Source organism: Pelodiscus sinensis, chromosome 28 (assembly GCF_049634645.1).
Source record: "Pelodiscus sinensis isolate JC-2024 chromosome 28, ASM4963464v1, whole genome shotgun sequence".
Taxonomy (NCBI): Eukaryota; Metazoa; Chordata; order Testudines; family Trionychidae; genus Pelodiscus; species Pelodiscus sinensis.
In genome coordinates this window covers 792,313-818,579 of record NC_134738.1, presented here as the reverse complement: position 1 = coordinate 818,579, position 26,267 = coordinate 792,313, and the positions used below count along the sequence as shown (strand labels likewise).

At 48.7% G+C, this 26,267-nt stretch overlaps 1 protein-coding gene across 2 annotated transcripts in view; it reads right to left on the bottom strand.

The window, feature by feature from the left end:
- ARHGAP25 (Rho GTPase activating protein 25) overlaps nt 1-25,821 on the bottom strand; it is a 54,787-nt gene extending 28,966 nt beyond the window's left edge. For both annotated transcript variants that reach the window (XM_006110791.4, XM_006110792.4), the window contains exons 1-3: nt 25,331-25,821; nt 8,417-8,616; nt 2,320-2,407 (exon numbers count right to left, since the gene is read on the bottom strand). In XM_006110791.4, coding sequence (XP_006110853.2) covers nt 2,320-2,407; nt 8,417-8,616; nt 25,331-25,631 — 589 coding nt within the window. In that variant the 5' untranslated portion in view covers nt 25,632-25,821. The remainder of the gene's footprint in view (nt 1-2,319; nt 2,408-8,416; nt 8,617-25,330) is intronic.
- Between the last annotated feature and the right edge of the window lie 446 nt (nt 25,822-26,267).

Genomic DNA, 26,267 nt, shown 5'->3' with positions numbered 1-26,267 from the left:
CCCTCCTGGTGCCTCCCCCTTCCCTCACTGCCTCTTCCTCCTTTGCCCTCTTTTTCCCTGATGCCCACCCCCTCACCACCCTCATGCCCCTCACACATGACTTGCTCCATCCCGGCCTTCCTCATGCCCCCCCCTTCTTTCAAGCCTTCTCCCAGCATCTCCCTCTCCCTCCTGTAGTCCCCAATGCCCTTGCCCTCTCCCGTCCCAGATCACCCTGTTCCCCTCCAACTGACACCTCCCCTCCTGCCTTTTTCCTCATTGTCTGCACCTGGCCCCCGGTAGAGTCTCTCCTCTACCCTGTCCCTTTGGTGCCTTCCCCTCTCTTCCTCCTCTCCCTTCCCCTTCCGCACAAGCCCCTTCCTCTCCCAGCCCTTCCCCTTCCCCTACCTTTTGCCTTCCACTTTGTGGGGCTGAAGTCTGCGCTATGTCCCCGGACTCCGAACCCGCAACTCAGCTGTGCGGCGCAACACAGCACCCAGCACTTTTAAAATCCCGGGCCGTGACGTTACGTCATGCCCAGGCATCTCCCTGCCCACCGGTTTGAGCATGCCGCGCAGGGCAGCAGCAGCCAGCAAGGGGGAGCTCAGTGAAGGTTGTACACGGCAGGGACGGGCCAGGGATGGGGCTGGGGAAGAGATGCTCTGGGGCCGGGGTGGGAGGACGTGCGGGAGGGCTGGGGCCTGCTCCAGCTCCAAATATTGGTGGAGCATGGGCACCATGAACCCATACAACTCGCCGCCCATGCCTCTGCTGGCTGGCTGGTTCTCTCTCTCTTTCAGAGAGGGCGGGGGCGTGCCGGCTCCTCGCAGAACCCCTAGTTTTGCTTTGGGAACTCCAGGGTTCCCCGGAGCACCAGTTGGGAAACACTGCTCTATGGGATGTAAAATGAGCTTAGGGAGATGTGCTGTTTGTATCAACTCTCCATCACTACAGCATTCCACCAAGGAAGTGTATTAACAGAAGATTAACCCTGTCTTCCCTCCGTGCATTTACCTGGTACCTTCTCCCAATGTGACTTACAAAGCTTGGGCCTGACTCTCTTCCCAACACCAGTGTTGCTCCAGATTTTCCTGGCTTACCCTGGTGTTCATATGACAACAATCAGGCCCTATGCATACGGTCCAGACTCCCTTTAGCACCAGTGAAAAGCAGCCAGCTTTTGCAAGGCAGCTCTTTATCAGTTTAGAACTACAAGTGAAGAACACATGGCCGATTGAAACTAGTCATTTTTAATTAGACCCAAATTAAGCCCCAGTCAAGAACCTGGAGTTCATCTCCCAGGGAGCAGTGCTGGCTGGAAAATGGAATTTCTGTCCCACTGGAAATCCTGATATTTCAAATTTGGTTTTTGTTCTAAATCAGAGTTGAAATGAAAACTGTGAAATTTCTTGCAAAATGAAAATTCTGAAAAATTTAAATTTGGCAACATGTCATTTCAGTAATGTTGAAACATAATATAATATAGACTATTACATATAACATGTCAATAAAATAGACGATTGAAAATAACATTACAACGATAGCAGCTGAACGCCCATGCTACTGCCTGAGGGTAATTTGTAACATCAAATGGCTAAGACAGTAATCACTGGGAGGCAGCAAATTGCAGATCCCAGTGATGGCTGAAGCTGGTGAGGGTCTGAACCAAAGGGCACTTGCCCGTGCTTGCAGCAGTTTTCATCATTTCGCACCGACTCAAGAAACTCTTTGGGCTTCAGTGTGATACACACGGCCGGGGGCCGGCAGCCTCGCGGGCCCCTGGACAGGGTGTGTGGGGTCCCGCTCCGTGCTCCTGGTGCAGCCAGTCCTCAATGCCACCCAGAGCTCGGTGCTGAGTCCCCGCCCCAGCCCTCAGCGCCACATAGAACATCTCAAGCACCGTCCTGAGGAGACGTAAAGAACCCAGAGCTCCAGATTCTGCAGCCAGGAGCCCTGAGCCCCTCTGAATCGCCGGGGCCTGGGGCAGTTGCCCCCTTCCCTGCCCCCAGGCCTGTACACAGAACAGCTGTGTATTAAGAGCCCAGGAGTTAACAGGAAATCCAATGAAATGGGACATTCTATTTTAGATACACTGAACTGAGATGGGAAAGTCAAAACTCTTCATTTTGACACTTTTTCCATCAACATTTTCACCCAAAATGGATCATTCCCACAAAATATGCAGATGTTGATAAAACTGCATTTTCTCACTGAAAACCGTTCCTCCAGAATGTTCAGCAGACTCTCCGTGAGCCGCCCCCCTGCCAGGGCAGCAGATCGAGCTATAAGCATGCGAAACAAGAAGCACACAGGAGATCTCTGTGCTGTCACGGTGCTCACCTGGGATGATTTCAAAGATAAACTTCCCTGCTTCCTCTGGGTTGCCAGCTGCCTCCTTGATAGTGCTTCCCTGCAGAAACAGGCAGCCCTGGAAACAAAGCCAGCAACAGCCTGGAGTCAGCCATTTCAAAATAAAGAGCCCTTGGCAGTGACGGATGTAACGCTCATGGGCCCGTTGGGCTGGAAGGGAGCTCCAGCCATCATTAAATCCAGCCCCTGGTGCTCAGGCAGAGCCCAGTGAACCTGGGCTGTCCCTGACAGGCGTTTGTCCAACCTGTTCTTAAAACCTCACTCCATGGCTGGAGGTTCACACACTCCTTTGGGAGCCTGTCCCAGAGTTTAACTCCCCTTAGAGATAAAAAGTTCTCCCTAGTCCAATGGTCACCAACCAGTGTACTGGCAGGTCTTGGAACTTTTGACAGGTGACCCTGCCTGGGTTGGCCAGGAGGTCCAACACCTCATCTGCCCCTTGCAGCACTGCCGTGATGCTCCTGCCCTTGGCCTTGGAGCTGCCCCCCACCCTTGGGAGTCTCCTTGTTGCTGTGCAGGGCACAGGAAGATGGGGGGCTGATGTCAGGATGCCCCTCCTCACACCCTGTACCCCATCTCCACAGAGCACGGGGGGCAGGGAGGGAGAGAGTTTGCTGGCTGCTTTTGGGAGTGGTGCAGGGCCAGAGTAGGGGTGAGCCTGCCTTAGCACCCTGCACCACCACCCAGAAGCCACCTGTGGTAAGCAGTGCCCAGCTGGACCCTGCATTCTGAACCCCAACCCCCTCCCGCATCCCAAACCCCTGCTGGCACTGAGTCCCTGTGTATGGAAACTCCTTCCCAGAGCCTGCACCCTGAACCCCCTCCTGCACCTCAACTCTCTTCCCCAGGCTCAGCTCAGAACCCCTCCCACACTCCAAATCCTTTAGCCCAAGATCAGCATCTGCACCCCCTCCCCTGCACCCCAACCCTCTGCCCCCAGCTGATAAAAGTGAATGAGGATGGCGGAGGGGGGGATGGAGTGAGCAGGGTGGGGCCTTGGAGAAGGGGCAGGAAGGAGGCAGGGCAAGGGTGTTTGGATCTGAGGTAGATCCTGGATTGCATTTAAATTCAAAGAGTGCTTAAAAAGGTTGGCGACCACTGCCCTAGTACCTGGGGGTATGTCTACACTACCCTCCTAATTCGAAATAGGAGGGTAATGTAGTCATACCACAATTGCAAATGAAGCCCGGGATTTGAATTTCCCGGGCTTCATTTGCATAAAGCTGGCCGGCGCCATTTTTAAATGCCGGCAGTTCGAACCCCGTGCCGCGCGGCTACACGCGGCACGGAGTAGCTAGCTCGGATTAGGCTTCCTAATCCTAACTAGCTGTACTCCTCGTGGAATGAGTAGTACAGCTAGTTCGGATTAGGAAGCCTAATCCGAACTAGCTACTCCGTGCCGCGTGTAGCCGCGCGGCACGGGGTTTGAACTGCCGGCATTTAAAAATGGCGCCGGCCAGCTTTATGCAAATGAAGCTCGGGAAATTCAAATCCCGGGCTTCATTTGCAATTGCGGTATGACTACATTACCCTCCTATTTCGAATTAGGAGGGTAGTGTAGACATACCCTGGGTGACTCTCTTGCTACCAATCAAGCCCATTACTTCTTCCAGTGGACATGGAGAACATTTGATCACCATTTCTTTATAACAACTGAAAACATGTCTGGAGACTGTTAACAAGACCCTCCTTGTTCTATTTCCCAAGACTAAACATAGGCCCAGTTTTTTAATTTTTCCTCGCAGGTCAGGTTTTCTAAGCTTTCAGCATGTTTGCTGCCTCCGTTTAATTTGTCCAAATCTTCCTTAAAGCATCATGCCCAGGACTAGACACAGCGGAGGCCTCACCAGTGCCTGCCCTAGGAGAGTGTGCCAATTACCATCCGTGTCTTACATACGAGACTCGTGTTAACACATCCCAGACTGACCAGAGCCCGTTTTGGCAACAGAACCACGTCATTGACTCTCGTTCAATTTGTGAGCCACCGTGACTGGCAGACCCTTCTCGGCAGTACCTCCAGCTTGCTGGATATTTAGAGCCACGTCTCTTTGGCTGAGCACTAGGTGAGACAGTCTGAGAAACGGCTCCTTTAGCCTGGATTCTCTCACTGCCAGTTTTAGGGAAGCTGCAGTTTCAAACTGATTGGGCAGGAGACTGCAGGAGCTGTGTCACTCGGTATCACCTAGCTCATCAGCCTCATGACTCTTGCGCCCGCTTCATCAGATCACATGTCCAGCCTAAAAAAGGATGTGGACCCAGGCTGGCAGACATGAGACCCGGATGTTTCAATAACTGCATGAGTCAGCAGAAGGCGTGCCTCACTGGGCTGTGGGGGCAGGGAGGGGCGGGTTTAGGAGATGGTCCCATGTCTGCAAAGGGAGCTAATTATGGAGCCCACGTTTTCAGGCCACATGGAGATTAGGGGTGTAAAAGGTTAGCCGATTACCCGGTTACCCACTAAGCCTTAGGCTTACTGGAATGTTTACCTGGTAACTGGCTGGACCAGCCATGTGGAGTTACCAGCCAGGCAGGACCCCAGACACACTGGGGCAGCAGCTGGCAGCCACTCTAACTCAGCCAAGGGGGGCAGGTGAGAACTGGCCCTGCCTGCCGTGTGCTGGCCCACCATTGATTAACCCGTTAAATGGTATAATTTGAATCATTTAACCGGATAGCTATTGTAATGGTGATTTACAGACCTAATGGAGAGTGCATCCAGCAGCTTGGCAGTGGGAAAGGAATAAACCCAGGAGGTGCTATGTTAATAATGAACCTTTCCTGCGGCAGGCTGAGGTTCTCCACAGAAATACGGACGCACAGTTCAAGGGTTCAAGAAAGAGTTAGATAAGTTCATGGAGGTTAGGTCCACCAATGGCTATTAGCCCGGACAGGTAGCCTCTGTCAGAGGCTGGGAATGGGTGACGGGAGAGGGACTGCCTGATGATTCCCTGTTCTGTTCACTCCCTCTAGGGCACCTGGCATTGGCCACTGTGGGCAGACAGGACCCTGGGCTAGATGGACCTTTGGTCTGACCCAGTCTGGCTGCTCTTCTGTTCTTATGAAATGACTGGGAGTAATATCTCTATGTCCCCTGGGTAGCTCTGCCCGTTTCAGTGCTCAGCCTGGAAGCAGTTGAAGACTCCTCTCTGGTGCTGACAGGAATTTTGTCATCATAAAGGAGTTTCAACCAAAAAACGGGGGGGTCACAAAAATTGTGGACGTTTTAATTTTCATTTACATTTCTCACCAAAAAAGGCAACATTTTTTTGTTTTGCTTGGGGGGAAACAACAGGAAAAAATCAGTCTTGGTTAAAAATGATGAACTTTTAGTTGAGTGAAAATGGGTTTTCAGAAACCTAAAATATGTCTGTTGATAAAGCAACAAGAAAAATTGCAGGACATTTTGAGAAAATTGAAAAAAAATATTTTTTAAAATTTCCTCCACAAAGTAATTGATATTTTTTAACAGTTCTGCTTGTACCAGGGATCAGCCATTATTATGTGTAATTTACTGAACCAGGGATTTGGCTTATGGTTTGGAGACAGCACCTGAATTACAGGTCGATGTTAGAAGCTGATGGATGTATCCAGCTTGTGTATCCATCGGGATAGAAGACAGGGCACCATGCCGGGTGGGGATATTCCTCACCCTATGACCCGGAGGCTGGACACAGCCCACCAGAACATTTCATAAGGCCTGCTGCCTGCTTCAACACACTATACCAACAGCCAACACATTAGCACTGTGTCATCACAGTTGCATCACTTTAGCTTACACAAGTGGGAAAACAGACACTGCTGTACATAGGCCGTTTCTATCTAAATACACACAAAACAAACTGCACTTAAAATGGAAAGCAATGCAGGCGATTTTAAATTGCATTTACAATATGTAGAATCCCTTTGGCTCATACAAGCTTGGGCTTAGGGGTTGGTAGCAATAAGGGAGGGCACCACAGCTCTAGGTGATGGAGATCAGTAGCCCAGCTGTCTTCAGGCAGCAGTCAGCTCCATCTGCCCTCCCCAGAGGAGATGTGGAGCAATACAAAGGGGCAGAGTCATGTAGCTGTTTTACTTCCCTGGGGTCTGTGACGTTCCATTCCTGTGTCACTCACAGGGGATTTAAGCAGGTTCCATGACCAGGCATCAGGCAGCTCCTTTAACGGAAAGATCCTGCAGCCAGTGGGTGAAATGCCAGCGAGTCACTGGAGCTGTTCCCCTTTAGCCAGCAGCAGTAGCAGATGAAACCTTTGAAGCCAAGGGAGCTGAGCCTCAATGGACCAGCAGGAAATCTCCCCACCCCCGCATGTGGCCATGCAAATGAATTGTGAGCTGTCCCAGTGCAGCCATGGCTTTTCAAAGGCTGTTTGAAATATTAGCTGTTGTTAACACCTCCTGTGCACTCAAAGGATGTGGTGGGGGGCAGGGATGCTAGTGACAGGGGATAAACATCCGCAGGGCATAAACATGCAAATTCTGAGCTTTCCCCCCTATTTTCTGGCTATGACAATAAACCCTTTGGGAGCTAATATATTTCTGAGCAGCAAATATCCTGGCCTTGAAATGCACCAGATTGCTAGGCGTTATCACAAGGGATTTCCTTCCTAAAGGGTCACCCCTGCAGTGCAATAATCAGACTGAATTTCACCCTGAATTTTTTGGAAGCTTTCTTTCTTGCCCCTTTCTTCTTCACCTTATTCCCCACAGCCATCTTGAATGGTCAGGTCTCCTATGGCTTTGGTGACAGCCCCCGGTGCCAGGGTTCTAGTAGCACTGGACATTGGGCCATACGTTTCCTACAAAGCCCAGGGTGTGTTTTTGGAAACACTGCTGTATAAATCATTCTGCCTCACTGCACAGCCAATAAGGTCCTGCCCCCACCCCCGCTCCCACTTTCATAGCCAGAAAGAACAGAATTCGCCATCAAGGCTCGGCCTAAACTTAAATCCCAGAGCTGAGCCACCCGAAGGCAGGAGCTGGAGCCAGATGCTAAAGTGGCTTTCTCCTCACAGCTGTCAACTCAGCTGCAGCATGGCCAAACCTGTCTTCGTAATCTTCCTCAGTCCCTGCGAGCAACACCACCAGCCTACCCATTACTCAGGGCCAGAATGGGGGCATCAGCTTGGACTCCAACCCCCGTCTAGAGCCTTCCATCCAGGCTGTGTCTAAATCTTTCCAATTCTGCCTGCATCACGCCTTTCCTGCCCATTCGTATCACTGAGCCTCTCGTTCAAGCTCTGCTCTTTCCTTCTCTCTGGCCTTGAGAAATACAGTCTGGCCTCTCTCCTGTCCATGCAGGATGCAGCTGCTAAGTTCATTCTCCTGGCCTGTTGTTTGGACAATACCAGCCATCACCGCCTCTCTCTTCTTTATCACAACAAGCCGCCTTTCCAGGTCCCTCACGGCCTATCCCCACCCTTCCTATCACCTCTCATTCACTATCAAAATATCAACCCCACCTCGGATCAGCCCAGCATGCCAGCCTCCATCCCCTACTTGTTACATTTTCCAACAGGCAGCTTTGTGCTTTCTTGCATCCTGCCCCTTTCCTTCTTGGCACACGCTCCCCTGAGACATCTGCAAATGAAGTCAGTATGCTCTTTCCAAACCTGCCTTAAAACTCTCTTTTGCCACAGTGTCCACAAAAAACCTGACAGTGGTTAGGGCCCTGGTGTGCTGAGACCACTGCCTGTCCTACCAGCCAGTACCGTCTCACTGTTTCCTTGTACACCATCACTGGTGTGTCTGTACCACCACTGATATGTATCCAATCTCTGAGACGTAGCTTGTAAACAGCATGGGGCAGAGGCCCACTCTTTGGTCAGCATTCGTACAGAGCCTAGTACAATGGGGTCTTGGTCCAGGACTAGGACTCCACAGTGCTATGGAAAGACAATAATAATATCAGTAGGGCAGGGGCCAGGCTGTCCAAGGCTACATCCTTCCTGGCAAAAAACATCTCCCCTCTGTCATCCCTGCAGGACCTCATCCTTAGCCAGTTTCTTTCAGGTCAAACCACAAGTAGAGGATGGCTACAAGGCAACAAGGAGGTCTGCGCTGACTGTACCTGGGGTTTGGCATCCTCCTCATCTTTGTAGTAAAACAGCTGCTGGCCCTTAAGAACGAAGTACCGCTGCTGCCAGTTCTTGACAATGGAGCGCTGCTTCTTCAGCCAGCCGATCTTCAAGGGCCGCTCCAGCTGGTTGTGGGAAGCCATCCAGTTACAAGCCGCCATGGGATCCCCAGTCATCATGCTCCTGGAACGAGCTGGAGAAAGGAAGACAGACACATACTGGCAGAGGGACATGGGATTCAAAGGAGCCCTCAGGCAGAGATTCTCAAGGTTGTCTCATTAGGGGAAAACCAGCTGTAGCATGGAACATGGGTCCCTTCAAATGGAGTTAAGTAAAACCTAAAATCAACTGCACGGATCAGAGGCAGCTATCTGTCCCCTCTGCCTGCGTAAAGCCAATGGGCTACAGGCTTTTAAAGGAAGTGGCTGCAGTATCTGTCAAAATATGCTTCCTTTTTCCTGCGTGGGAGTTATTGTCTCACAAGAGAGAGAGAGAGAGAGCGAGAGAGAGAGGAGAAAATAATTAGCTCCTGTAAGGGACTGTTTCGTTTAAACCCATCCAAAAACAAAGACTCAGCCGAGAGGGGGACATTTCAAAAAGTGTTTTAAAATACTGGTTCTCAGCCAAGGGTACACCAGGGGAACACCAACGCATCTAGATATTTGCATAGCTTTACAATAGGCTGCATAAAAACACAAGCAGTCAGTACCAACTACGGTTTCATACACTGCCTGGTTAACACGGAACTGGAAGTATATTATAGACCTTGTCAGCCATGTTTCAGTGACAGTGTGTGGGATACGTTAGTATTTTTATGTCTGACTTGGGGAGCAAGTACTTTTGAAGTAAGATGAGACTTGGGGGCATCCAAGACAAATCCAACTGCTGCTAGGAGGCTGCAAAGGTCGAGAGCCACTGGTTTAAAGTGTTTATTCGGGATGGCACTAATGCACGGTAGAGAGCTGTGTGGCACAATGCCGCCCTGATGTTGAGAGGTTCCCCTTGGAGTGCTGTTGAATGCCAGTCTGGGGTGATGGGTTCCTAAAGAGGAAAACTATTGCTGCTCCTGTTATTTTCACCGGTGGGCCAGTCATCCGGCACCGCACCAGCTGTGTCACATTCAGCACCGCAGGTCAGACTGGGGGACCGGACTGGAAGCCTGGGCATTTAACTCTCTCAGCGTGAGTCTCTTCCCACTACCCCCATGTAAATTGGGAAGAAGGCCACTGTGGTCAGCAGAGTAAAGCTGCTATGAGTGACACAGGCCTTGAACCCACTGAATCATAAGTCACATTTCGAAAGCCATTTCCTGTTGGCAGGACCATTCTTGCCGTTCCCTTAAACTGATTAGTGCAACATAAATAATAAAATCTAGCTCCTATCTAGTGTTTATCAAGAAGGATCAGGATCGTTATCCCTATTTCAGAGATGGGGAAACTGAGGCACATGGGGCAGAGCCAGGAACAGCACCTTGGTCTACTGAAGCCCAGCCCATACTCTGGCCAAGACCAAAGCAGGCTGCCACAAGGTTAAAGACTTCCACAGCCTTTCAGAGCCACTCGGTTGCTCTGGTTGCCCATCTACTGATGTGGCCCCCTTTACCATCTGAGTGCTTCCCATTTAACATTTAGAAATGACTCTCTCTCTCTCTCTCTCTGTCTCTCTCTTTCGCTCTCTGTCTCTCTCACTTCCCCAGCTGGAGCAAAACCAACTTGATTTGTTTTCTGTCTGTCTGCTTGTTTCCATTTGTGCACATTGTGAGCAGGCACATCCTATGTCTGTATGTGCAGGCATGAAACGGGCATGTTCGTGTGTGGTGCACATGTGAGTGTGTGCCTGCCCTTGTGGACTTGTGACTGTGCATCTTTGGGGGCAAAAATCACTGAGGGAAGGTTGAGCCAAAGAACTGAGCTGTGTCCTGGCTTCTGAAAGTGCTTTGTGGTTATTTCTGTGGTCACGGAGTGTCGGGGGGCTGGAACAATTTGCTAAAAGCCATTGTCCCAAACTATAAATCCTGTACTTGATGGAAATCACTTCAAGCCAAGGGGTGCAACCGCATCCCCAGCGCCCCTAGTTCCAGCCCCTATACGGGAGTTGCAGTTTAGGGGACTGACAGTGAAGGCTGAATACAGCCTGGCTCCCGCATGGCTGTTAACACACCTCCAGAAGCAGAACCCGCTATGTCCTTGCAAGACAGACACCAGCCTATTGCAAGTCTTTTAGCTTATCTAGTCACATGCACTGTGTGGAGTGGATGCACACCACTCTCAGTCTGATTTCTGTTGTTTCTCACTCACTTTGCACAAGTGTAAAGGACTCCTCAAGGTGGGATGCAGTAGAGAACCGGGGCTTGTGTTCCTGCAGCAGGCATATGTTGCTATGGGAAGTTCCCCAATATATGGATTTGGAGGGGATTTGAGTTAGTCTTTCAATGGGATTTGAATGCCAGACTCCTCTACAGTGTATGTCTTCTGCAAAGAAAGGCCCACAGTGCCAAGTTTCAGAGCCTGGGTCAATTGACTAGATCTTGTGGGACGGAGCTAAAAATAGGGTCCCGGAGCCCAAAGGTCTGCACCTCCACTATTAGCCCTGCAGCCTGAGCTGAGGATCCTGAGTCAATTGCGATGCAGAACATGGGTTTTCCTTTGTAGTGTAGCTGCACCTTGAGACCCGCTTTGAAAACTACAGCCTCAAAGCCCCAGGAGCACTGCTCCTAGCCTGCGAACAAAACCCTGCGCATTAACAGCAGCATCCCCACTCCCTGGGCACGTGGCTTCATGCCCCACAGAGGATGCTAAGTGCTCAGCGGGTTGGATTTTTAGAGGCTGAGGGCTGGACACAGTGAAAATCGGACTCCACTAAACCGAATGTTGCTGTCTGGAGAGCGCAGCCCCTGCTAGTGCAGATTCCGTTTTGCAAATGTTTGTTTTGAAAAACCACAAACTGCTTCTAATGTGTTAAACCAGGACTGGGCCACCTTCAAACCGCTCGGTCTCTGTTGTTCAATGAACTGTGCTCCCACGCACAGCACTGGGACGAGTATGAGCCCTGGGCCAATGGCTCAGTCCCGATCATAGGCGTCATCCAGGAGCTAACATAACGCAGTAAATGAGAGAGCTGGAAGATGCTGTCCATGCCCAAATAGCCTGGACTCGTTTAGCAGGAGTGGAGAGGCCCCACTACAAACATCTACTCAAGGCAGACCCGTGTGAATCGACAATAGTTCTGCACTGGCCCATGTGACCAGCTGGATTTCTAGCAAGAGAGCCCATGGTTTCTAGTACTGCATGCAAGGGAGTCACTCTGTGAATTCATCTGCAGTGTATTAGCTCATCTCCTCACTGTTCCTCAGCTCCTCACCTCTACCGTGGGGATAATGCTACTTGCTTTCTCCTACCCGCTGTTGGTCTTGTCCATGTGGAATATAACCTAGGATCTGCCTGACACGCTGTGTACAGACAGCTCTGGAGCCCTGGCCTCTCTAGCTCCCACTGAACCACACATGTTAATGAACATGACACTCACTGTGCACGGCCACAAAGACCAGCAGGAGGCATGGGCCCATCATTTTCATTGTTCTTTTCCAAGCCCATATGTAGTTGTCAGATCTCTAGGAATGGTGATTCCTCAAACCTCCCTCTGCAAATGGGTCCACTCTCTTGCTCTGCAGCAGCTCTTTAATATTTAACTGGAATTTTCCTTGCTGTAGAGTAAGCCTATTACTGGACCATGAGCTCTGGCTGCTTTGACTAATGACTTCTTTACACCCCTCACATGTCTCTAGAATGCTAGTCACTGCGTTTCCCCTGTCTTATTTCAGAGGCAGAGGCAGCTACTGCAGTAGAAACAGCAGAGATAGCCCAGTGATAACAGCAGCCCTATCTCCACAGCCAGCTAATCTACCATCTACTAATAGGCATTGCTGTGCTGTGCTGGATCTAAACAAATTCGAAGGGTTTTGGCCAGCAGTCCCGGGCTTCATTTGCAACTCTGGTTGCCTACATTACCCCGCTAGTTCGAACTAGGGTGGTACTGTAGACATATCCTAACATCTCTGAACAGGGAAGCTTTAGGCCCTGTCTATGCTACACATTTTCTGAACGAGTAGCCAGCCAGTGACATGACTGGCTGCAAACCCGCTTCGCACCCCACTTGCACCATGCTGAGTACCTGGTCAGTAACCGTTATGCTTTTGCCTCCTGCCCTGCACTACGATGATGAAGCCACAGTTAATTTGGGTCACAGATAACTGTGTTCACTGACTATATATAAGCACCTGGGCTGCGTCTAGACTGGCATGATTTTCCGGAAATAGTTTTAACAGAAAAGTTTTTCCGTTAAAAGCATTTGCGGAAAAGAGCATCTAGATTGGCACGGACGCTTTTGTGCAAAAGCACTTTTTGAGGAAAAGCGTCCATGCCAATCTAGACGTGGCTTTGCGCAAGAAAGCCCCGATCGCCATTTTTGCCATCGGGGCTTTTTTGCGCAAAACAGTTTTTACCTGTCTATACTGGCCCTCTTGCGCAAAAGTGTTTGTGCAAGAGGGCTTCTCTCTGAGTGGAAGCATCATAGTATTTGCACAAGAACACTGACAGTCTTACATTAGATTGACAGTGCTCTTGCGCAAATTCAAGCAGCCAGTGTAGACAGCTGGCAAGTTTGCCCGCAAAAGCAGCCACTTTTGCAGAAAACCTTGCCAGTCTAGATGCAGCCCTGAAAATTTTCCAGGTGTTTGTTTGGGTCCTTAACTCAATTAATTTTTGTTTTTTGGAATATAAAATGAAAATGTCCAGGCTTCATTGAAATCATTGGGTGGAAAGGAGCTGGGGAGGGGGTTCAGTGTACAGGCTGCCCTGGGGAGCGAGGCCAGGTGAGAAACACCAGTCCATGGCTGCTGGGGCACTAAGCTGGGGAAGGGTGCATGTCTCTTGGCTAAGCCAGGTCCATTTGTCCTCCCCCTGCACTCCCCAGCCAGAGTGAGGAATGCAGCAAACTGTGCACTTTCCCCTGGCTCCTTCAGGAAGAGGAAAAGCCAGCAGTACTCCTGTATGAATAGGAGCAGAGGGAGCTTCAGCCTTCCCCACCCTTCCTACAGGGCACCTATGAGGGTGGTTTACTCAAGGCTGGGGCAGTCCAAGAGTGCCCCGCACCATCCCCTTTTACCTGCTTGGTGATTCTGTCTCTTTTCTGTATGGTCTTCTGAGACGTGATCCCTTTCCAGGCGCATTCCATTGTCCTGGCACAACCAAACCCTGACCTTGTTTTAAGTCAGGGCTACACAACAAGCGGCCCGTGGGGTGCATGCGGCCCGCGACTCATTTGTTTGTGGCCCGCAGTGTGATCTGGGTTTACACGGGGCTCAACACACGACCCACGGGTGGATCCTTTGAACATGGCTTCCACTGGGGACATCCTGCACAAAGGCCTTCTGTCGATATGCATTTTAGTAGTTAAATTCCTGGACGGTCAGTGTTCATTAAAAGTGCTGTCATGTGGGTGGAAATCGAGTAAATATTGCCTTTTATTAATATCAGCAGAACTGACTTCAATGGGGCCTGCGTGTTGTGTAGTCTTGCCTTAATCTTTGTATTCATGCCTGTCAGTGTGAAAAGTTATTTGCACATATTTGCATATATTTGCACATACGTTTGCAACCACACTTAAGTTGCGGCCCTCTGCATGTGCTGTGAGTATCATTGTGGCCCCCAGGGCTTCCGCACTTGAGTAGCCCTGTTTTAAGTTATGATAAGAGGAAGCTGAATACCAAATTTGGTGGTCCTAGGAGAAGTTCTTGAACAAACAACCCCCCCCCCCCACACACACACACACTCTCTCTCTCTCTCTCAAATATATAACAGATACAAGGCTTAGAGGTACACACACCAACTGCACCTCTGTTCAGTTTTGGTGGCTTCTAGAAGACAGAGACCAGAAGCCCCAAAGTAGAGGGCTCCCAAACTATTTAAAGGCATTCCACCCAATTCCTATAATCTACAGAAACTATAGTGGGCCATGTGGCCATATCAGTGGTCTGGGCTGTGATATAATTGTTTGAGCATAAGAGCATAAGAACGGCCGTAGTGCACCAGACCAAAGGTCCATCTAGCCCAGTCTCCTGTCTGCCGACAGTGGCCAATGCCAGGTGCCCTAGAGGGAATAAAGGGAATGAACAGAACAGAAAATTATCAAGTCCTCCCACCCCTGTTGTCCATTTCCAGCCTCTGACAAACAGAGGCTAAGGTCACATTCCTGCCCGTCCTGACTAATAGCCATTGATGGTCCTGTCCTCCATGAACTTATCTAGCTCTTTTTTGAATTCTGTTAAAGTCCTGTCTTCACAACATCCTCTGGCAAGGAGTTCCACGGGTTGACTGTGTGCTGTGAGAAGAAATTCTTATTTTTATTTGTTTTAAACCTGCTACCTATTAATTTCATTAGTGACCCCCTAGTTCTTACATTATGGGAACAAGTCAATAACTTTTTCCTTTTCTCCACACCAGTTATGATTTTATTTTGCTTGTGTGAGGGACATCCTGCACTGTTACCTGTACCTGTCCTGCAGGTCGTCTGTCCCGAGCGGAGGCACTGCGGACTAGCTTACCTAGCCCTCACTGATTATGAACACAGCCTGGGTAGCCAGTGGGGTGTGGCTGGCCTGTGGCAGTGCTGCGGGGAAAGCAGGCAGGTGGACACGGCCCTTCAGGCAGGTCAGAAGAGTGTGTCTCAACTGGGCTGAGAGCACATTTGCAATTGTCAAGGAGGCAGGGCTGATGATCTCCCACATAAGGGCTGGGTGCTGATTCTCAGCTGGACTGTCAGGGCTACTCTAGCTTACTTAGTCCCCTGGGGGCTTTAGGAAGCAAATAGCAGTATACTCCGACCACACCCCAACCGTCTCACCCCACACCACCAGCCACCTCCTGACATGCCCCCAGCCCTGGGGTCTGGGAGTAGAGCTAGGGTAGGGAGTTCCTTGGCTGGGAGCATTTCTCCGCCCTGTTTCCATCCCCTTTCAGGCCAGGACTCCATATGTAGAGCCATGCAGAGGTCTGGCTCCCTTAGCAGATTTCAGACCAGAAACTCCAGCAGTTCTCTAGGTTCCCACTTTCACAAGCTCTGACCCTGGCCCCAGTGTGCACAAGGGCCCTGGTCTGCAAACAGGGCCTGGTTAAAGCTTTCCCCTTTAATCTCCTTCCCTCCAGTGGAGAGCCCTGTGCTTTGAATTGCCAGCCAGAAGCCTAACCTGGCACCATTGCCTCTGCTTCTGTCTCTGGAGGGTTCCAGCGGGCGGCCCGGCCCACTTCTCACCACAGCTGTGAAAAGGAAGCTGATAGCAATTATGAGCTTGGCACATTCTGAGCTGCTTCCTTTTGTTAAATGCCTCTGACTGTTTCCCTCGAAACATCCTCGCTGCCTTTTCAGCTAAGAAGGGATGGGCCTGTCCCTGGGCACCCACCCGTGCTGTGCCCTGCCAGGAAGAATCAGGGCAGCCTATTCACTCAACACCCATCGTCCCCCAGACCGGGGTGCTCTCACACAAAGCAGGGCTGTATTTCCACAGACGTGCTGCAGGAGAGGGCCATGCAAACCCCCGAACCCAGCAGAGTGTTGGGAGGTGAATGAGCTGCCGTGGTTCCTGTAAAACGTAAAGGTGCTCTGCACAGAGAGAGGAGTTAAACCCACGGCCCTGATCCTCTCGGCTGCCTAAAATTCCACCGGCCTGGTTGTAATGAGTCAGTGCCTCTGAGTTCAGCTCCTCTGCAGAGCTGCGGCTGTGCACTCATAAGCAACTGCTGCATGTCCCTGCCCCTCCGTGCATCCCTGGCCTCCAGTGACAAGCCTGCCAACTGGCCATACAGCTCCCTATTACAAGTGCCCATGTAATGCCATGCTTTGTGCAGACAGCCCATGCACACCTACAACTACACAGTGCCCTCTGCTGGCTGTTGGGGAAGCTGCCAGATTTTTGTATGGTTGTAAATCTGATCTTTTGATTTGCTATAAAATCTACGAGGGTTGCCAATAGTCCCTTATTACAAGGGACATCCCTTTTTTCATCTCTGCACAACAAGTTTGGGAGCTGCTGAGTGCTGCAAAAGCAGCAAAGAATACTCCTGGGGAATGTGGATGAATACTGTTTAATATTATTAATTATTATTATTATTATTATTATTATTATCAGGAAGAGGGGGGTGGCCGGGATGCTAAGAAAACAGTCCCCTTTTATATGAAATACAACATGGGCAACCCTAAAATATGGTGATTATGGGTGTGAATTTTTACCATTCCAGTGTGGACACCTTTATTCTTTGGATAAAATTAAAAGCTTCCAGCCTTCCAGTAAACAAAGCACTTTAACTCTACTGCACAGTTAATGCAGTACAGCTTTCTGTGTTGGGAAGGCCTCAGGGTGCAACAAAGCCCCATCAGTTACTGGCACCATAGCACAATGTTTTATTTTAACATATCTGGGCAAGAAACAAAAGTTCCTGGCATGTCGCAGCTGTGCCAGGGCAATAGCTGCTGCACAGAGCTTCAGCAACACAACTTACAGCCTCCTTTTGGGCTGCCTGAGAAGCGACTTAGAACCAAATTCTCCTTTGTGCCAGTTGGGTTTACAACAGAGCTAGAAACCCCCCTGACGGAGGGGAATTCTCAGTGAGTCCTAAAGGTCACTGCCCTGTCTGGTGCAAGGGGCAAGCTGGGAGCATAATTAAAGCTGGCAGAAGTGTTTCATTCCATCAATTTTTTCAATGAAAAATGACTTTTTGGGGGAAATGTACATCTTCTTCTGAAAATGTACATTTTTCTTGACGTTTTTCATTAAAAAAAAAAGATGTTTCAAATTTTGGAGTTTTCAAACAAAAACTCAGGATATTTCAATGAAGACACACAAAGCTTTAATTGAAATTCTTTTGGGGGAAAAGTTTGCTTTCCCCAACCAGATTTTGTTATAATTCTGCTCATTTATTAATGCCTGGCCTAAAATTGCTTTGGTGTCAAACCATCAAGAGACCTGAACTCCATGGAATAATAGAAATATAGAAGCTTTGCAGGATAGCCGAGGTAGTCTAAGTCATCTAGTCCATACTCCCATAGGGCACATCTACACAGCAAGGCTAAAGCCAAAATAAGGGTATGTCTACACTACCCCCCTAGTTCGAACTAGGGGGGTAATGTATGCATACCGAACTTGCTAATGAAGCCCGGGATTTGAATTTCCCGGGCTTCATTAGCATAAAGCCGGCGCCGCCATTTTTAAAAGCCGGCTAGTGCGAACCCCGTGCCGTGCGGCTACACGCGACACGGACTAGATAGTTCGGATTAGGCTTCCTAATCCGAACTATCTGTACACCTCGTTCCACGCGGCACGGGGTTCGCACTAGCCGGCTTTTAAAAATGGCGGCGCCGGCTTTATGCTAATGAAGCCCGGGAAATTCAAATCCCGGGCTTCATTAGCAAGTTCGGTATGCATACATTACCCCCCTAGTTCGAACTAGGGGGGTAGTGTAGACATACCCAAAGCTATGCAACTTCAGCTATGTCAATGGCATCGCTTAAGTTGAAATAGCTTATTTCGGCTTTTGGTGCTGTCTACACAGCAGGAAGTCCAAGGAAGAGCACTCTTCCTCCAACTTCCCTTACTTGTCATACAATGAGGGTTACAGAGGTTGGAGTAAATCCTCCAGTTCAACATTATTTTGACATTATGTAGTGTAGACGCAGACTATGTTATTCCGAAACAACACTGCTGTGTAGATGTACCCATACTGAGCAGAATCAAGTGAACCTAAACCATCTTGCAGATGTTTGTCTAACCTGTTCTTAAAAACTCCTAATGAAGGGGATTCCACAACCTCCCTGGATAAGCTATGCCAGTGCTTACCTATCCTTAGGGTAGAAAGCTTTCCCTAATAGCTAACTTAACACTCCCTTGCTGCAAAACTAAGTTGATTACTCCTTACCTTGCCCTTGCTGAAAAAGGAGAACAGGTGTTCACTTTTCTCATTATAAAACCCTTTTATATATTTGTAACCCCATCCATAAGGCTGAGTATGAGCTAAATGGAACCTGCCAAGGTGTCAGGCCTGGAATCTGGGTATTTCCCACTTGAGGCTTAGCAGAGAAAATCCATCTTTCTCCGCCAGCTATTGGACAACAACCTGTTTGAAGTTAAAAGAGAAATGAGCTGAAATTAAGAAATGGGTAGGAGACCGGTAAGGATGGCTGATACATCTGTGAGTAAATAGCCTGTTGTAATTATTTTCCAATCGGCAGTCACATGTAATAGACAACTTTATGGACTGGAGTGCTGTCCTTGTACAAACGCAGGATCCCTGCTCTTACTGGGACTCTGGCATGGGCAAACAAGAACCCCCTGCTATTTGTTTGATGTTTCTGGGGGTTGCTCTGTATCGAACACAAAGGCAGGAGGAGTTAGTCACATGGAAATAGCCCCAATAGTTGTGCTCTGTGCTTAGAGTCAGGCACAGTACAGCAGGGCTGGGAGCCAGTGCTAGGGACTGGCAGGACCAATAGGATAAATGTGGGAATGAGACACATCCATCTTAATTAGCTTCATTAACACAGGCCCTACCATTGACAGGTAACTTCCTTTGCTGTTATATATACCCTGGATTCTGTCATTTCTATTCCAACGCATCTGACAAAGTGGGTTTTACCCACAAAAGCTGGTGACCTAATAAACGCGTTAGTCTCTAAGTTGGTGCCATGAGACTGCTTGTGGGTTTTGGGGGTAAGTGGAGTTTGTCCATCTCTCATTTGCAAAATAATGGAGTTTAGTTTCAGATATTTACCCACTTCTGTTTGCTACTTTTACACCAATGGGCAGGTAAATCATTAGCAAGTCATCTGTCCAACTTTAAACTGAACAGTCCTACTTGTCTAAAGTTTGACCCTCCCTATAAGTGGTCTCAGTGCCACTACATGGGACAGTGACCCACACCCATGGGTGTGTGAGTTACAATAGGGAATGATAAGAGTTTATAGGGATGAAGAAGAAAATATACTGGATGAAATTCCCATGTTAAAAATGTACTAAGAAATATTAAACAAAGGAATTTTAACCATCTCTTTTTAAAGAAATCTGAAATAAAAATTAGCTTCATAAAAATAATACTGTATTTGGGAAAAATACAATCATTTAAATAAAGCATGTACATTTGCCTTTCATTTTCCAAAAAAAAACATAATTAAGAACCCGAGGGCCACCAGGTCAATCTGCCCAGACCTTCTATTTTGATGGTCACTGATAACCAGAAATAGAGCCAAACCCTGATCCCACTGCAGTCTATGGGGCTTTGTCTTGCTGAAGGAAATGCATTTGTAAATATCAGCCCCCAGTTTCTACCCCAGAAGGTGTCAGTTGTTCCTGAAGGCGAGTGCAGCAATTGGCTGAGGTGGGAGGTAGGGATACTGAAGGAATAACACTGGAGAACAGAAGCAGAGTTGCACCACCAGCAGCTAACTCTGCTAGAAGCCAGTTTCACAAGGCTTAGAATCCTAGAATCCCAGGGCTGGCAGAAACCTCAGGAGTCATTGAGTCCAGCCCCTGTCCAAAGCAGGACCAACCCCAACTAACTAACCCATACTGTCCTAACTATACTTTCTGTACCATCCCTCCATCGGCTCATGCTGTGGGCAGAGAAACAGCTACAAGTTATGAAATCATTTCCTGTTGCTTCAGATGCACACAGCAAGTATGCGACCCAGCCCTCAGGAGAGTGCATCTGCACTGCAGAGTTAGCCCAGGTGATGAGTCCTCAGGGCTCAGATCAGTCCAGCCAGGATGTGTGCAGCTGCACTGCAAAGCATTGGCTGAGGCCAGGTCTATACTAGCCAGAAATTCAATTTAAGATCCACAACTCCAGCTATGAGAATTGTGTAGCTGGATTCAAAGTAACTTAAATCGAATTTCTCCATCATCCCCCACTGTAGAAACTCTCCCATTGACTTCCCTTATTCGTTGCAACCCTGTGGAGTACCAGAGTTAATGGGGATGCCATCAGTATTTGATTTAGTGCGTCTTTACTAGACCCACTAGATCAGGGGTCACCAGCCAGTAGATCGGGATCTACCAGTAGATCTTGGAGCCGCAGACAGGGGATCCTGACGGGTTTGGCTGGGAAACTACCAAGTGCTGGCACTTCAGTTGCCCTTCCCCCCACTGTCATGCTGCTCCTGCCCTCTGCCTTGGACTGCCCCTTGGGAGCCTCCTGCTTGCTGTGCAGAGTGTGGGAGGGAGAAAAGGAAGGGTGCTGATGTCAGGGTGCCCTCCTCCCCCCACTTCTGTACCTTCTAGCCACACAGAGAGGGGGGGATGGAGGGAGCTTGGCAATGCAAATCTCTGTCACTCTCACAAACACACACTGTCCTTCCCTCTCATCCCCTGACCCCACACGTACATGGGGGGTTGTTGCTACTTCTTTTACTGATTGCAAAGTGTGTTATGTTTCGTTTGTGACTGGTCTGTGCATTTCATCCTTTCATTTGTCTCTAATGCTTACATTTAATTCTTCGAGCAGTGAGTTTTAACATGCCTAACCTGGTGTGGTTGAAGTCATTATCCCCATGGATACAGTTACTGGAACTGGCTGGCATGGCCCTGCAGCCCGAGAAAGGCAGAGCAGGGGATCTCCACATGTGCCTTTGCTTGCGGACACTGCTCCTGTGGCTCCCATTGATTAGTAATGGGGAACCGTGGCCAGTAGAATTGGGGTAAGGGTATTTGGGTTGGGGGTAGATCTTACATTGCACTTATATTGAAAAAGTCATCTTGTGGTTAAAAAGACTGGAGACCCCTGTGCTAAATCAACCCCCGAAGAGCGATCTCTGGAGTATGGATCTCAGCATAAGTGTAGCCAAGGCCTAAGTCATTGCACCTTCCCTGCTGTTGCAATCCTCTGTGAGTGTCACTAAGGACTTTGGGGGCCATATCACATGGGTCTTTGCACTGCAGTGAGCTGAGTCGCTCAGTGGCTCTTTCCCAGTGAATTGTAGAAAAACTTGTCTGTCCTTCTGGCCACATGGGGAGAATTTTGGGAAGGCTTAGGACAGTGGTTCTCAACTGTAGTACATGTACTCTAGGGGGTAGACAGAGGCCTTCCAACTACTACATCAACTCATCTAGATATTTGCCTAGTTTTACAACAGGCTACACAGCAAAGTCAGTACAAACTACAATTTCATACAGTGACTAGTTTATATTATTCACTGTTATGTAAATACACTATCTTCCAATAGAGTAATTTTGTAATTATATGGTAAAAATAAGAAAGGAAGCAATTTTTCAATAACAATTTGCTATGACATTTTGTATTTTAATGTCTGATTTTGTAAACAAATAGTTTTGGAGTACCGGAGTCCATGGGGATGCCATCAGCATTTGATTTAGCAGGTCTTTACTAGACCCATTAAATTGATCCCCGCGGAAAGACAAATTCAACTCCTCAAAGGGGAAGTACTCCAGAAAGGCTGAGAGCCAGTAGGGAACTATGAGCATTTCCATGGATTAGGCAGTGTCCTCACTGCAAAGTGGCAAGTTCCAGCCCAAATGAATAAGGCACCAGGGTTCTAGCCTGTACCAGCCATCGCTACTAAACTCAGATGAAAGAGTAAGAGGGCAGAGGAGCCTGTGCAGCAGACACAGACCCCACCGAATGTGCAAGAGACCCAGGTGGGAGCAGGGTGGAGAAGCTTTCAGATTCAAGCCTAGAACGGCAGAGACCAGATCATCATTTATGAGGTTCCATCAGCTCAGGGGAAATCAAGGGAGTAATGTAATAACCACTGTGTGGAATTTACCCCTTTGTCAGGGAGCCAGTACCCCACCTGTGCACCTACCACATGATCTTGTGCACACCCATTGCTCAAAGAACTCTACATGGCATTTCCCCTCACTCCATCCCAGGAGAAAAGGAGTTTATCACTTTGCAGACAGGGAAACTGAGGCACCAAAAGGCAGCGTGACTGAGACCAAGTTCACAAATGGAGTCAGTGTCAGAGCTGGGAATGGACTTCAGGAGTAACAGGCATCTGAGTCTTGTGCTGAAATCACGATACCATATGGACTACGTGCCACAATGGCTCAACCAGCGCTGCTGTGTATACTGACCAGAGCAGGTAAATAGTGTAATGAAACAGGAGCTGTCAACACGCTGGATCAGCTGGCTCTCCAAAAAGCCTGTTCCATCAACATGCTGCCTCTCCTTGGGGCTGCCAGGTTAGGGCAAAGTAGATTTTTATCCCTGGCAGAGTCCAACAGCAATTCATGTCTCTTGTTCTGGGTTTGCTCCAAGGTGCTGTGGCGGTGCCAACAATAAATAACAATCCTCCCTTTCAGAGGGCCCAGGCCCAAGCCTTCGAAGAGGAGCAGCGGGGGTCAGTTTCAAGAAGGAGCATAAGTTTGTGGGCTATATAGGACCCTGTTGCAATTCAAATACCCAGGAGGTCCCTTCCAGTCTTATGTTCCCAGATCCCTAGTGGAGTCAGGAGAGCACAGCTGTATCGGTTCGTTCACAGCAGTAGCTGCACACCGTGACCCTGCTAAAGAGCCAGTGTGGCTGTCACTGCCACAGCCTGGTGGCAGTTATCATAAGAACATAAGAACGGCCGTACTGGGTCAGACCAAAGGTCCATCTAGCCCAGTAGCCTGTCTGCCGACAGTGGCCCAGAGAGGGTGGACCGAAGACCATGATCAAGTGATTTGTCTCCTGCCATCCCTCTCCAACCTCTGACAAACAGAGGCCAAGGACACCATTTTATCCCCTGGCTAATAGCCTTTTATGGACCTAACCTCCATGAATTTATCCAGCTTCTCTTTAAACTCTATTATAGTCCTAGCCTTCACAGCCTCCTCTGGCAAGGAGTTCCACAGGTTGACAACACGCTGTGTGAAGAAGAACTTCCTTTTATTAGTTTTAAACCTGCTACCCATTAATTTCCCTCAGCATTTCTATGTCAGTATCGCTGTCCTGGTCAGGTGGTCGGTAATATATCCCTACTGCTAATTTCTTATTATTGGAGCATGGAATTTCTATCCATAGCAATTCTATGGAACATGTTGATTCACTTAATATTTTTATTTCATTTGATTCTACATTATCTTTCACATACAGTGCCATTCCACCACCCACCCGGCCTGCTCTATCCTTTCTATATATTTTATATCCCGGTATGATTGTGTCCCACAGATTTTCCTCATTCCACCAGGTTTCAGTGATGCCTATTATGTCAATCTCCTCATTTAATATGAGGTACTCTAGTTCACCCATCTTATTAGTCAGACTCCTAGCATCAGAGCCCATGGCAGGTGAGTCCCTTAGTACAAACTCTCAGTGGGACTGGGAAAACTGGCTCCTTAAGGGAGGGGCCTCCTCATGTAGGGGACGCCAAACTGTGCTTACAGATGTGAGATTTGGGGAGGTCCCTTAAGACAGGATCTTGCCTAATAAAGGTGGCCGATTGCACAGCCTCTCGGTACAAAGGAAATCTTTGATCATTGATCGGAGGCGGCTGGCGATGTAAGCAAGTGGGTCAGCAGACCTGACTCAGAGTCACTGTTTCCTCTGGGCGTGGGGCCCTTTTTTCTCTCTTGCTTTCGTTCTCACTCTGCCTTGTACAGACAGCTGAGGGGATACGCCCCCAAAAGCCCCTTCCACAAGGCAGAGCATCCCCAAGGAGATCCCCCTAACTGGAGAGGGCCAATGCCACAAGACAATGCTATTTGGCCCCACTAGCCAGCTCTGCCTTCCAATAGAGCACTCAGCTTTGCAATCAGTGAAAAGAACATGAAATGTGTCACGCTGGTTTCTTTTCAGGTTTGCATGTATAAAGGGTGTCTAAGATATCACAGCCTCAAACTCAGTGATCAAATGATTTTATTGCAGATCAAGGAGAAATGACCTCGCCAACAATATAGGGAAGGGGCTGACCCTAACCCCAGAATCCAGACAACTCAGGCTTTAGCTCTAGCAGCAGGAGATGTTCCCTATTCTAGGGCTTTATACCACCGTGCCCAAACTGTGGCATCTGAGCAGCTGTATCCAAACCAGAATCTGAGCCAGACAGAATTTGTAGCAACCTCTGTACTTTCAGAGGCCAAACGGAATACTGTGAGCTAACCACACCCCAATTTTTTGAAGGTTTCAAATCCCAGTGTAGGCTCTGCCCCGACCTTGGGACCTAACCTTCTACTTTTCATAGCTGCACATGACTATACAGAGCACCCACATTTAGGGCAGAATAAAACTAATACAATACCCAAATCTTATTTCACTGGCAGACCTCAGAGATTCACAACATCCAAGGCTCTCAATGTGTTTTCCAAAGATATCATTAACCCCATTTTATAGACAGGGAGATAAGCCACAGAAATAAAGAGCTAGATTTTTAAAAGAACTCAAGGACAGATTTTTGAGTGTTTAGCATTGAATGTGGGACCCACCTGAAAAGGTTGGTCTAAGTGACTTGCCCAAGGTCACCAATCAATTGAGTCAGTGTCAGAGGTCAGATTTCCTCATTCACATTCCTGTAATAACCAGATCATCATTGTAAGCCTTCATTTTTTCAGCAGTCTAGACAGCACCAGGCTTTAGAGAATGACAGCACAACGCTGTGTTGTCAGCCTCTCTGAACCCAAGCAAAGGCAACTTTGAGAAACACTCTCAAGCTTCTCAGATCCCATGCTACTGCATCGCTTAGGCCTCCAGATCCCAGCTAGTGTGAATCAGTGTGAATTAACATCCACCGAGCTATGCTGATATGCTCTACCTGAGGATTGGGCCTACTGGAGGCCCAGAGGCTGAAGTGACTTCACCAGATCTATTGGCCAGACAGGACACTGACTCGGGCAGGAATTTAAGGGGGTAAAGAAATGATAACAGTACCTATTTTTCCAGCATCCATCTTCAGGTTGAAATCCCAATTCCGCGGCAACTTGAGGGACATTTTGCACCAGGGTTTTGTTCTGCTTTTTAACAGGGGTATTTTTCCAAGCGTGTCTGAACTGTGACACTTGTCTTCTAACCCTGGGACCTGTTTTGACTCCCTCCTGGGCTCACTTGAAAAATGAGGTTGATTTGCCAATGCACTTCCTCTTGCGCTTGTCTGTAAGCAACCCCATACAAGTCCTTTTCCACCTTTCTTCTTTTCTGCTAAGCTTTCTCTTTTGTTTTCCAGATGTACCATAGACTTCTTAGTTGGCCCTTTTGCCGGTCCCCGTTTGATAATGCCTTAGTCACACTCCAATACAGAGACACTGAAGTAACGGCCACGTTTTATCCCAGCCTCTGCTTCACTGAAAAGCACTGATAACAAGCACTGCTTCTGGGTTTGTTTTCTTTGCGTTTGAGGAAGTGGGTGTCCTTTCTGTGCAGTTGATGTGCTCAAAAAGACTGAGTGTTTGCTGCGTGGCTGAGGGGTATAGCCCAGCATTCAGTTTCGGGAAATGTTCAACTACTTGCTTTGGTGAGCTGCTGCAGCTTTATCAATTAAACCACTAAAAAGGAACACACAGGCAGGCCTGCGTGGCTAGGCAAGTATGCAGGTAATATCTGTGCCTGACACAGAAAACTGCTTTTTTTCCCCCAAAGACACGAGAGTCAATTTACTGTTGTTTGGCACCTGGTGTCATCCTAGACCTACATGCAAGAATGGTGCCAGGTCAGAACAGCAGTGCTTGCATACACTTTGCACTAGTGCAAACCAATGCACAAGGTGTAGGGCACTGGTAAATCTGGGCAAACTCACCCAGCTCTCATGCATTCTGCAGCACACTAAGGCTATATCTAGACTGCACGCGGAATTTCGAAAAAGCAAGCCGCT